We start from the raw sequence: 13,970 nt of genomic DNA, 5'->3' as shown, positions 1-13,970 counted from the left end.
TTGTATCCTCGAAGTTGAATTTACTATACTCTCATTTGTCAGAATAAATTTTTTCCCTTCGCGTTTTACAGTCGTTTTGAAATTTCTTTGTCTCAACAGACCGTGGCAATGCGATTTCCCGCCAAAAACGCGGGTTCCTACAGTACAGGCTTCCTCCTCGTCCCCAGGCCTAATCCGTGCGCCTTTTGTCGCTTTGGAAGCATTACATGGTCTTACATTTGAGGATCTGTAAATGACCAGTATCGACAAAACTCGAGTTCCGTAGGAATTTCAATCCGCGGTATAGAAATCGCCAACGAAAGAATGAAATAAACTTCATTGCCCTTATTCTGCCGGCTAAGCCGTGTGTGACCGTTGTATAACTGGGAACGAACCTTTGCGCTTCGACCAGAATGCATTGCGACTTTAACAAATTAAGATGGCTGCCGAACTGGAACCTTGTGAATTGTGTGGGTAAATTACTAAATGGTAAGTTTCTTTAAAATAACAAGGACTAAAACTAGATCACAAGCACGTCACTTCGCTCCTAAGATGGCGTAGAGAGAACCTGAGCCGCAAGAAGGTTCTCTCAAGCATGTAGGTAACATGTTAATCATCATAGCTTAGTTCCGAAGTGTGACCCTCGTTTTATAGTACGTACTTCAGGTACCTTTGAGAGTCCACAATTTGAGTTTTTTTTTATGTACCGCTGATTTCTTATTTTTGCCGATCCAGAATACTGTATGTCTGTTGGGATACAGTAGTTATTAAGCGTTTTATAATGTTGTTGATTAGATTCACATGTACAATAACTTGCCTAATCTCTGCATATGCATACCAGTAAGCTATTTTTTTTAATTAAAAAACGCGAACAGCTCCTCTAGCGGCACTTAAAATTTACAAAACTCACGAAAATTTTACACAACCTTTCGCAAAAATCGGACTTTTACAATACTTAAACCTTTCACCATTCTATTTCTAGTACAAAAATTCCCCCAAACAGTGAATTTCTATGTCAAACTTTCAGTCTAAAAAAGCATGATTTGATTTTTTAATCAGGGTTTGTGCACTTCAAATAGGCTTTTGTATTCCAAAAAATACAACACAAGCAAGAAAATCCTAGACAAAAACATCGTGATGAATTAGAACATTTATTTCATTCAAAAAAGAGAGGAAAATTAATGGAAACTTTGCACAACTCTTACCGCGCTGTTCACCCGCACGGAAAACGTGACTGTAGAAAACAGTGGGACAGTTTGAGTCTATACGGCTTTGATCTTGGCATCAGAGGTTCGAAGAGTTCTTCAATAACTCGGGCCATTTACCATTGACAAATTGTGAAAATAATTCCTTCCAAGTTTGAAAACTGGCCTCAAAATTCTAACTCTTAGAAAGAGCATCTTCTTAGTCAGTCAAAATATGGTGGAAAATATAGATTTGCGCGCCTTGTGAACACTTCATGTTTTTATGGAGTTCTGTTTCTTCACTTCACGATTCAAGGATGCCATTTTGAAGTCTGACCATGTGGTTTCAATTTAAAATATATTAGATCCCCCTCTAGGAGACTAGTTACTAGGTCTCTGATCTCAAATCTTAAGCGGTCAAATTCCCAGAAAAGCGGTTTAGTATGTTCCAGTGGGAAAACAGAATCCCGGTTTTCCGGTTTAGTGTGATGAAAGGGTTAAAAAGGTCAAACATTGATTTCATAAAAAGAATTTCTGACAACTTCAACAATTATAGCTCTTGAGTTGGCTTGAATAAGTTTTTACTTGGAGTCAAATGCGAGTCTTGGCTTGAATAAGTTTTTACTTGGAGTCAAATGCGAGTCTTAAAAAGGCTTCCTCATGAATTGTCCGCAGCTAGTTGCCATTTGTGTGGGACCCACACACTGTCTTATACATTTTGCTCTTCATACATGATTCTTCAATCCACGCACGCTGTGATTGAAATAATTTAATTTATTAAAACAATGTCAAAGAAGCTGCATTGTGTGTATAAAGTGCAAATCAGCGTACATGTCCTGTACCAGTAGCGTCTTATATGGAAGTCTGTGGACTCTCGTAGAATTTTGATGTAAACGCTCATTTCAGTCAAGTCAATTCTATTTTGTATCATAATAAAGCTACAAGAATTTTTTTTCACAAATATTCACCTGCCTTTTAGTTTTGTAAAAGTCAATCTTTGAACAGAGGTTGTGTGACATTTCTGTGAGTTCTGTGAGATGGGTTGTTCACATAGCATGCAGAGACTAGGCAATTTTGTCTGTCAGTCAAATCAACAGTGCTCAAAAGAATCACAGGATGCATCTTAACAGACATATAATAACAACATAGGAAACCTACTAAAATGATGGACTCCTGTATGAATAGCAAATTGAAGTCAGCACTGTACAGGTGTCGTACAAATAGCCACTGTATCCAGAATAAGGTCAAAGCTGCCTTTTACTATGTTTTCCTGAAGGTAGCTGAAAGGTATACCATGATAATAAAAATGTTTTGAATAAGACCTTGTGGAAGATATCGGTCTATGTTATATTAAGGTTAAACAAGCTTGTTGAAAAGAATTTAATATATGTTGCATCAGAACAGAGTATACACTTGAATAATTGCCCTTGCAATGTGGCTTGCATAAAACAAACATTTAAGTCAGCTTGTTACAGCTTGTTGTATCTTTTATTTTCATCATTTTCTTAATAACAAGCAAAATTCTGTTCAAGATTACCGGTGCTTTGAAGCGTCCTTACTTTTAGCAGGTTGCAACTTTCAGGAAATTATTGATATAATCATAACAGTGTTGAAATTTCATTACTTTTGGAGGATCATTGCTTTCAGAACCTACGGTAGTTAGACAATCAAGCCAGTTCAAGTAGTGCAGGGACGTGAAGCATTGCTTGTAAAATGCCATTGCAAGGGGTGACCCTATTTAGTTGAATAGAATGGCCGATTGATGGAATGGCACTAATTTTCACTCTGGTTTACTTGCAGTTAGCTTCAGTTCACCCGGGTTTGCTTGCGGTTAGCTTTTATTTCTTGGTTAGGGCAGCATATACTAGTATTGCCCTAATCAACAAATAAAAGCTACCTGCAAGTAAACCAGGGTGAAGCTAACCTCTAGCAAACTAATGCCATTCTGTCATATAACTATTCTGCCTTACAGGTTCACCCACAACAAACTGGGCCCTCTCCATATACATGTGTATAGTAAAATAAAACAAACCAAACCAAACGAAAAACAAAACAAAAATAAAAACAAGTCAAAGAACAACAATAAAACAAAAACATAACAAACATGCTAGTAATATCATGTTATGATTTAAATCTGACTTATTCTTTGATTTTGTTTTCAACTTCATGTTAGATTTATTTTTACCTTTAATAGGTTTTAGTTGTTTTATATATATGTAAACATTTTATTGTTTTTAATTAAATTCTTGTAAAGCGCTTTTGATCAGTACATGTAAAAAGCGCTATATAAATTATTAAATTATTATTATTATTATTAATTATTAGACTGACAAGGATTAGAAACAATCTTTGTTCCGTTTATTTGGAAATGGGCAACAAACAGAGTGGTAGAAGACGGGAAAGTCAAATGGTACGTCCACAGTTTGCATCATCAATCAATCCTTTACTTCCACCAGAAGCTGTTGCCAGACTCACTGACTGCTTAAACAGACTACCTATTGCCCTTGATAAAGGTGTTCGGGATGAAGTGATACGTCGTGTAGAACTGAAAGAGACAGAGGATACCCCAGAAATTCTACTTAGCAAAGGCCAAGAGGCATCTGGAATTCATGTGCTGGTGTCAGGGAATGTAACTGTTTTCAGTGAAAACCAAAAGTTTGTCTTGAGGGAAATTCAAGCAGGCGATTGCTTTGGGGAAGTTTCTGTGCTGTTTAATATGAAGTGCACTGCTGATGTGTGGTCATCTAACAGGTACATACATGTGCATGTCAGTTCCAATGTTTAGCAGGGTGTCGCAACTATTGGACAAATTGAACGATTTATTAAGTGTGATGTTGTAAAGGTCAAAGCATCGCGGGAAGCATATTGCATCGTGAACTGTTTCAGTCGTGTTTGGACTGCCAACATTAAAGTAGCTGCCCACAAGCTGAATCTTTAGCATTTGGAATCGCTTTAATTTCCCTTCAACTGGTCGTTTTGTCCCGTCCCATGATAGAATAAAACATTGATTTATTTAAAATAGATTCATTGCACTAGTATAGTAATAATATTTTAATTTAATAAAACTGCAGTTGTAAAAAATGTCTTAAATTGACTTCAGCTTTAGTGACTTCTCAATGTCATGCTCGTGATACTGGCAATAGTGCCCATGTTATGACTTTACAACACATTTAATAATATAATTGTATTTTAACAAGGTGTGTGATATTACTTCTGAAGACCTCTGATGCTCGACAGCTGCTCACGTTTCCCAGTGAGATAACTCTACTGCAGTGGTTTCAACAGAGGTTGGTGGAAATACTACATCTGTTCAGTACATACTAAATTTCTCTGCAGCAATTACATGTAAGAGGTTTCATTCTGAGTTATAAAATTTTCTCCTTTAATGCTTGCTCTAAAAATGTATGTAGCCAAATTAGATTACCGGTAATTTGTTTATAATATATATATTTTTTAAGTAAAGATAAAGATAAAGGACTGTCTAGCATTTTACTGACAGACATTCACATTAAATAAATTTCATTAAGCTCCATGGTCAACACTAAAGATTCTGCTTGCAGCATTTATGAAGACAGTTTCAATCTTTTTGATTATCAATTTCTTTATTAGATGGGCCCCCAGAGGGGGTACTTGGGACTTCAAATGACGGGGATGATCAAATGGGGGCAAAAATCAAGACCCAAAAAAAACCCAAGGGCTTCAAACTTAACCCAAAAAATACTTAGATACAAAATTGACCCCTCAAAAATCATCAACAAAATATGTTTCTTTGTACTTTCACAAAAGTACACAGCTAATGCACTATCATGAATCTTCAGATTTTTTTTAATACCCAAAAACATCCCTACTTAAATGAAAAAAAAAAATAGCTGCCAAATTTTCCAACCCAAAAAAATCCTTCGATCATCCCCGTCACTTGAAATCCCGAGTATCCCCCCTGGGGATGGGCCCAGGCTGCTATCGGCCTACGCGCGCCCGTCTCTTGCGTTCGGTAAGTTTCTTTTGTAGGAAGGGTATTGAAGGTCACACATTCTGATTGGCTTAGACTGGTCATCTTTCATCAGCCACTTAAAATAATTTGCCAGGGTGGAGGAAGAGGCATGGGACAGAGGGATTGTAATTACTTGTTTTCCTACGTCACTTATTCTGTTTGGCTTACTACATCTCATCTCTCATCGGCCACTTGAAATTGCTTATTGGGATGAGGGATTTTATAAATTACCATGCATAATAATTATGCATTTTGTATAAAGTGTTTCACTCAATAAGAAATTCTGCTTAGACCACAAAGCAAAACAGAACTAGACAGTTAGAAAGGACTCAGATACAAGATATATGAACAAAAGAGACAAGTTATATTTCATGAGTTTTAGTGTAAGAAAGAAAACAGACGTAAAAGCGGTGTAAACAATTCATGATCAAAGCAGTCCTTTGACCTTACCCACTCTGGCGGCGAAGTATCGTATTATTGTTATCGCTTGACGTGCTTCAATATAACGAAAAAAGAAAAAAAAAACGTTACTACGCCGGTCTATAAAGCCACAGGGCTTCTTGTTCCACTTAATTTACTGGATGAGATGCTAGTATACTATTTCTTTGGTAGTTGAAGTGACACTGACAATAAATAAAATAATTGCTCTGTAGTAGATTTTATACTATAATATTGTAGTTTGATATTTCCTCGCTTAATGTTAATTGTTAATAATAATATTAATTAATTGTTAATTCAACGTTAATTGTAGGAGATACCTTGACACCAGTAAACTGTTTGACAACCGACAGCTGTCAAAGGAGATTGCTATAGATGTGTTACAAAAGGTTGGTAGACACACATCGTAACTACACTGTGTTTGCCTTAGTTACTATTGATTTCCCAGATGTCTGAGCTGAAATGGCACAATTATAATAACGATATAAATAATTTTACAGTCGAAGCTCTCTTAACGGACACTCTCATAAGTGGACAGCTCTACTTACGGCCGCCTTGTTGTAAACCCTGTTTCAACTCTCATACAAACACTGTATTTTTACAATCTTGTAAGCGGACATTCCTGTAAGCGCCGCGGACACTTTCAGAGATTACGACTTAGACTTTTTCTTTGTTTTTAAGCTCCTGAAAGTGGACAACCCAAAGAAAATCATATTTACAACCTCTTCATCTTATTTTTATCAATCAACTTCACATCGCTGTTCATCACAATGATTTCACAGTAATTACAGTACCCTATTTCAGTGCTTGTTTCGTCGTCATCCACGTCCCTCCGGTTATTGTTAGCTGGGCAAGCTCCCTTAAGCTGCCCTTTATCCCCCACACCTCTAGTGGCCCCTTTTGAGAACCATTATCGTAAGCGGCCAGCTCCTGTTACGGACACTTTTTTGCGTCCCTAGTGTTCCGCTTACGAGAGCTTTGACTGTATTATTGTTTTCTTCTTCTTAGTCCCCAGTGGTACACAGCTGGAGAAAAGAGTCTTTGGTATCTGTGGTCACCACCATAAAGCCAGGTCAGTTAATTTAAAATTATGTTTTTTAAAAATATATTTATAAATTATATAATGCAGTAGGTATTCTTAGCTTTCTCTGGTGGATGGAGAAGCAAATTTTAATATTAATGTTATTATTTATTTCACACCTTTTTGGTCATAAACTAGGTACGTATTTATTCAATTAAGCGCCCAACCTCGAATAAGCGCCCACTTTGAATAAGCGCCCACCCTGAAGGTAGGAAAAGTTAATACATGTAAGTGCCCAGCCTCGAATAAGCCATATCTACTCTGCTGGGATATCCTCTGATTCTTTACTTAATGATGGTAAAATTGGCCAACTACTTTGATAATAAAGCTGCATGCCTACTGTTACTTTAAAACTTTCTGAACCGCAAACTACATGTATAAGTAATTCAGGAAAAAAGAATTTACCAGACAGTTTAACTTAGAAATGCCATGAGGGAAAACTAATTCCTTTACCTTTAATTACTTTTTAATTGTTTGCAGCAATTATTGTACTGTATCCTACTGACAGCATAATTTTCAAAGAAGGATGGAAAGGACAAGAAATGTTTGTTCTAGTTCATGGACAGTAAGTTATATTTAAATTATACAATAAAGAATTGATAAATGTAAGTTTGAGAACTAACTTGTATGTACACACAAATAGCTAGCCTTACCAACATTGGTTGGAGGTGTGCGAAATTATCTACCAGGGGATGTTCCCCCGGTCATATGCAGGAAAAATCCAGGTTATATATAATCAGTGTTGTACTTTGGTAGGCTTAACTTCAAATCCCATATTTTTTTTCAATTAAGCACTCAACAGGGCAAGAACCCATTGTCAACCCCCGCTCCCCAACCCACTCCTCCTTTTTTTTTTTTTTTGAAATCCACCCCCTCTCCTTTAATTAGCAGTCAGTATGAATGTATGAATTGATCAATGATCAAGTTAATTGCTCTGTATGCAGGGTGAAGTTCTCAACTGGAAATCAGGAGCTTGCTACATTTGATGCTGGAGACAGAGGTTTCTCTTTTGGAGAGGAAGGTACCAGTGCCAATTAATAGAATGTAGAAATTATTGATACAAAATTTATATATAACATGCACCTTTTATTTGCTGTTTAGCCTTTCAAAAAAGGTTCAAGTGTGTGAAAAGGTGCCTTTAACTAGCTTAACACCCTCAGCAGGCTTTTTCTTTTTATAGTCAATGATATTATTAACAATATTATTTATTACATTTGAATCTGGAGCATTAGATGCATAATTTATATGTGTTTCAGACCACCATTGGATAATCAGCCATAACACCATGCCCACCTTCTAATGATGTTATTTTACTGTGCAGGTTTCTTCACTGGAACAGAGAGGAGATCCACCGTCAGGTTAAGACAGATACACAGCATAAAAGAGCATTATTTTAATGGTGATACATGTATATCTAATAAATTATAATTGGTGCTTGAAGGATTAACAATCTTTCCCAGTTTCAGCGATAAACTACTTGGTGATCTCGAGTGAATGTTACAGTTAGTCTTGTGACAGTGTTCAATATACAGTATTACTCTGCTATTATATTTTGATGTTTTTTTTTACATATTGACTATACCTGCCAACTCTTACGCCTTGGGCGTGAGTCTCACACCTACGAGTTGAAAACTTCGATCTCATGCCAACTCACGCTTACGAACCAATTTCTCACGCCTAGTCGAAAAATTTGAGTTAAATTACAACCAAAAACAACACATTTTCGAAAAAATGTAATCTCAAACCAGTGTGAGAAAATAAAACTCCATGTAAAATGAGTAAATGGCAATACCTTCCCCGAAATGACAGAGTTTTGACGAAAAAAAGCATTGGAAACGAGGTCGTGTTTAGCAAAACACGTCCACGTACTGGGATCGGGAGATGTTCGGAACGTCTTCGGAAAACTTCGGACATTGTCGTATCGTCTTCGGGAATCCTGGCACTCTCAGGATAAAAATCTCACGCCTTTGACCCAGGAAAAGTTGGCAGGTATAATATTCTACTCTGAAAACCTTATCATACATCAACATGTATCTGTGTGTTATTTGCACCCTACCATATCTTGTTCCATGATGGTACCTGCCCCTCCTAACCCATTCAGTTTCTCTCAAGGCTCCATAAACACTCTGACCTGTAAGCATTTTAGTGGGGAGGGGGGGGGGGGAGGTCTGAATACTTAAACCAAATGTGATCATTGGATCGATATTATTGCTGTGACTGTAATTGGATTCTTCTTCAAGCTCTATTTTTAGATCAGGCATATTGTACACTCTATTTAAATACCATGGAGATTCACCTCACCTCACGTCACCCAACCACCCCCCTCCCTAAACATGTACATGTAAACGGTAAAGTACCTTATTACATGAAATTTTCGCGACACTTTAATTTCGCGAATTTCACGATTTTAAAAAAATCGCGAAATTAAAGTGACGCGAACAATAAGTGTCGCGAACATAACATGACGTGAATATTAAGTGACTCGCATATGTCAGTAATCAATGTAAATGGATGTTGTCGTCAATTGACTCACTTGTAGACATTGTGGGAACTGCTCTGTTCTTGCTATTGCCGAGATTAAGTCCCCCCCTGCGTTTTTGTTAATTTTGACATTATTGTTCCTTCGATAAAGTCGTTTTATATAATTCAAAGGCATGTCAAAATATATTGCCAAGAAAATGTAAATTGTGTCTCACTCAAAAACGCGAAATTAAAGTGATCCAAAATACAAAATTTTCGCAAAATCGCGAAATTTAAGTGTCGCGAAATATGTGCACCTCAAAATCGCGAAATTAACGTGTCGCGAAAATTTCATGTACAGCGTAATAAGGTAACCATTAATAAATGAGTACATGCCTATTAGAAAAGCCACCTACTTTGCTAACACAATAAAGATCACCTGCCATTGTTTTCTGTAGACTTTGATAGCAGACTCTGGGTTTCACCACTTTCAACTACCATCTGATAAAAACATAGAGCTTGTAGTACAATTATAGGTATATAATGTACATGTACTCCACAGGGCAGCTGGGCCATGCCAGGTTATTATGCTACGAGAGGAAAACTTCCAAGATGCTATTAGTCAGGTTTGTATATTATTTTCATTTATTAAACACTTTGCACTTCATGTAATTATACACAGTGTTATCTTTAGGGAAAGTAAGTGCTAGACACAGATCTACAAACACGTACAAATTGTTTTATACAATTTTGTAATCTTGCAGCTTTTTTGGTAAAGATTTTGATTTTATGAGCAGAAAATACATGGATCTTTTTGTATCAAAACATTGTTATGTAATAATAAGTTTAATTCTTTTTAATTACAGTAACTTGGCATTGTTTAAATCAGTAATTATATAAATTGGATTGAGTGGAGTACAGTTCAGGGAAAAATTGCACAATTTATATGATGAGCACAAATCACTTGACTTCTGAGTTGTTTGATCAGCCAAATATGATAATGTTAAAATTGGGCATTCACATGATCATTGTGTCAATTCCTTGACATAAAAAAATAATAGGTTTGTAGAGAACCAATCATAAACAAGAAGTTTTTTTTATCTCTATTATGAACACTTACAGATTAAGTTGCTAGAGATCATCAGCTACAACAATAACAACAACAACACATGCTTATTACAAATTTCATTGCACAGTTCACAACAGAAGCAACATTGCTCCAAGAGCTAAGTGTCAAGTGGAAACAACAGGTCACTCAGAGAGATAGCAGGCTGTACTCAAAGTATGGAGGAGCTTTGGATTTGGAGGTTTGACCGTCTTTTTATCTTGTGGATATTGAATAACAATCAATCTGTTAAACCTGTGTTTTGCTAAAGATGATGCAAGTACACTGAAATGTAGTGCGAGCACATGAGTCCATTAAAAAAGAAAACAGACTGGTTGGATGATCAAAAAAATGTTCAACACATTCCTGCATTTTTTTCTTATTTCTACATCCTTGATCAGGCCAAGTGGCTCATGTCAGAAGAGCTCATTCTGTCTTTTTTTGGTATGAAGCAATTCGAGGAGGAGTATTTCTTCATCCCCTTCCCTGGATGGGAATGGGATGCTAGTGTATCACAGGGTTGACCCCAACAACACATTTTGCTGCTACCTATATACACATGGGTGGAAAGAGGCACTGTAAGAGAAAACTTATTTCCCCCCTAGACCACAACACAATGACCCCAGCCAGAGCTCAAACCCAGACTGCATTATGCCACTGCACCAACCTTAAGAAATGACACCCATTAAACTGACAGGGAACGTTTAGCATAATTATTTATGCATTTTAGCTTCGTAACAAAGCAGTAATTAATGTTATAATTATAATGTTCCATTTGTTGTTTTCTCTATTAAGATTTTGAGGATGACCTTGAAGCAGGTGAGTAAGAACATAAGAAAAGTAAAGAAGAATCCCTCATCCCGTATATCCTTCATCCTTTACCTCTCATCCCACATCCCGTATCCCTCATCCCACATCCCTTAGTCCATATCCATTATCCCTCATTCCTTAGTCCACATCCATTATCCCTCATCTCTTATCCTTTATCCTCCATCCTGAACCCCATATATCTCATCCCATATCCCTCATGCTACATCCCTCATCCCTTAGCCCACATCCCTCATTCCATATCCCTCACCCCTTATCCCTGATCCCATATCCCGTATGCCACATCTGTCATCCCTTATCCCACATCCCTTATCCTGTATCTTTCACCACTCATCCGTCATTTTTCATCCTTTATCCCTCATCTTATACTCCTTATCCTTCTTTCCTCTTCCTTCACCTCTTATCCCTCGTGCAAAATCCCTCATCCCACACGCCGCACTCCTCACCTTTTAATTCTCCATTTCTCATCTTCCATGCTTCATCCTGCCTCACTTCTTAAAACCTGTTTCCTCTTTGTTTAAGCCACGTACATGTATGTAAGTGCAGAATCATAATCATTACTCAAGAATGCGATTTTCTTGACAGACAGAAGAATTCAAAGCTTGTCCACCAGGATTCCTGTACATTCTTGCTCTGTCCATGGTTATTAAGGAAGTGCAAGCTGATGATGTCATGTTGTCAACCAGACAGTACCAAGAAGGTTAGTCTACTTTTTTCTTATTATTGGTGTTCTGTGAGTGGTTCACTTGTTTTGGAATGGCAGATGCAATGCAAGCAGCAATAAACAAGAGAACAGCTCTCGACATCACTCCCAGGATCTCTACACCCCGTCCCCTAAGAAGAGGTTGTAAGCGACGTCATTAAATCCTCATTTTAAGCAACTCAACACAAGTAAACATCTTAGAGATTGGCAAGTTCTCAGGTGCGGATCGAGGCCCGGAAAGGTGCCCCCCCCCTCCCCCTGAGATGACCTGCGACTTTCAAATACAACTGGTATTCGGCAAAGAAATAATATGTGGTTTATTGGTTCACCCCCTACTAAGAAAAATCTTTGATCCCCCATGTGCCCAATTGCATAAAGCAACTTAAGATAAAGTGGGATTTTCTGCAACTGCTCCTTGCGTTCCGCTGAATGTTTTTGCAGCGTCATGGGTTTTTCGTTACTCTTTAGTCCGTCTTTGCCCAATTCATCCATAATAGCACGGGCCGCGAAAATCCTCTGGAACACAGGGAATGGTTGCAGAAAATCTCACTTAATCTTAGTTGCTCTATGCAACCGGGCCCTGGTTCTTTACTGATACATGTATTTTGCTTTCGGTCTCAAGGCGGTACCCTGTTTGTAGTCCTACAAGGAAGTGCAGAAGTCATGGAAGATAATACGCCCACATCTCTCATAGTGGATCTTAAACAAGTATTTTGTAAGTAACTTACATTAAGAAACAAGCAATGATACATTTAATCAAACGGGGCAAAATGCCTGAAAAAAATTTCAGGGCTTTGAACACCGGGTTCAAATCCGTGACCTCCACGATATCGGTGCGATGCTCCACCAACTTTTACTGTGAAGCAACTGGTAGCCAAGTGATTTTTGTGGGTTCTATTTTTCCCATGAAGGAATAGATGACAGAATAAATGAAATGATGCCGCCGTGCTAAACAATTTCATCAATTCTGTCTTACTTACATTCGCCATAAGAGAACGTTTCGCTAGAAATCTTCAAATGATTAACCGATAATACCATACTTCTTTTAAAATCCGAGGAAAATAATACCAGAATTCTTAAATCCAGTTATATAGATATGTAGCTCTGTAGGTAGGTTGAGGATGACTTTGAAGCAGGTGAGTAATAGCATAAGAAATGTCAAGTAGAAACTGTATGAAGAAAGATCAGTGTTAATCAGCCTGTGGCACCCTCATCCGGAATCGTTCATACCACATCCCTCATCCTTTATCCCTCATGAATCCCTCACCCCTCATTTCATATCCCTCATCCCACATATCCTTCATGCCACATCAAGTGTCCCTTCATCCCACATCCCCCATCCTTTATCCCTCATTCACTTATTCAAAGTTCTTTTCACCCCCTGTAGGGAAGAATGATAGCATGCCTGACCGGGGCTGGGTGAAGGCAACAGAATTGTGCGTGGCGGCTTTTTTCCCTGAGGAGGCAGTGAGAGAAGCAGAGAACACATTCCCGGATGTTGTGTTGCCAAGACCCTAAGCGAATACGCCTTTGTTTCAACCGATATCGACAGCGTTCTTCATCGCCCGACTGCCCGGCTCCTGGTGGTGTGGAACATAGGCCCGGCTTTCCATCGCGCTCGAAGTCCACCAGTGTCGGTGACAGCCACCGAATCGAAATCCAAGAAGATCAGATTTTATAGTGAGTGGGTTATCACCCCCCCCCCCCCCCCCCTACTCACCCCAAACCTGTAGGACCCGTTGAGCTGTCCTTACGAGTACCGTCTTCGTGTCCGTAGCCTTCTAATTGTAAAGAACAGGAAGATGCGGTTCTACATGTATATCACTCGTATATCGGTTCAGTGCTGTTTCTATCGTGGTTCCACGTCTCCTCTACGTTATGCAATTCTGAGTGCCCGGCGGGAATCAAACCTTAGTGTTATAGGTTAATCGATGCAAGCCAGAAACATTAGAACCTGTTTGTCGAGAAGCCTTGTCTCTTCTTCGTTGCTGTTTCCTAAATCTGCTTCGCGACAATATGGTAAAAATGGATTTTGAGGACCAAGAACATTAAAGTACAACTGCAGCTGCGCTTTGTGTTCCACTTTTCTAAAGAACTCAAACTGGAACATTTTATGCAGTTTAAAATTTCTTTTCTTATTGCACTACTGTTTTGGTAAAAACAAATGTTATTGTTGTTAAATAAAGTGTGTAATGGGTTGT

The 13,970-nt window shown here is 38.1% G+C and overlaps 1 protein-coding gene across 2 annotated transcripts; it reads left to right on the top strand.

Annotated features, from left to right (window-relative positions):
• Nucleotides 1–287: 287 nt before the first annotated feature.
• Nucleotides 288–13,970, top strand: LOC144640152 (uncharacterized). Of its 2 annotated transcripts, none has more exons than XM_078499370.1 (14): nt 288–468; nt 3,620–3,914; nt 4,361–4,450; nt 5,906–5,981; nt 6,601–6,664; nt 7,154–7,238; nt 7,618–7,694; nt 7,995–8,031; nt 9,696–9,759; nt 10,330–10,440; nt 11,034–11,057; nt 11,652–11,766; nt 12,392–12,484; nt 13,157–13,970. In XM_078499370.1, exons 1-14 carry the CDS (start codon nt 393–395, stop codon nt 13,285–13,287), a joined length of 1,338 nt encoding a protein of 445 aa, XP_078355496.1. In that variant the 5' UTR covers nt 288–392; the 3' UTR covers nt 13,288–13,970. The 2 variants fall into 2 exon arrangements, with proteins under 2 accessions (XP_078355496.1, XP_078355495.1); XM_078499369.1 differs by having other exon boundaries at nt 313–468; nt 3,489–3,914.

This window comes from Oculina patagonica, unplaced genomic scaffold (genome assembly GCF_052425735.1).
Source record: "Oculina patagonica isolate OP01 unplaced genomic scaffold, crgOcupat unplaced2, whole genome shotgun sequence".
In the NCBI taxonomy this organism is placed as follows: domain Eukaryota; kingdom Metazoa; phylum Cnidaria; class Anthozoa; order Scleractinia; family Oculinidae; genus Oculina; species Oculina patagonica.
Note: the sequence above shows the minus strand (reverse complement) of the source record. Positions and strands in the feature narration are given on the sequence as shown.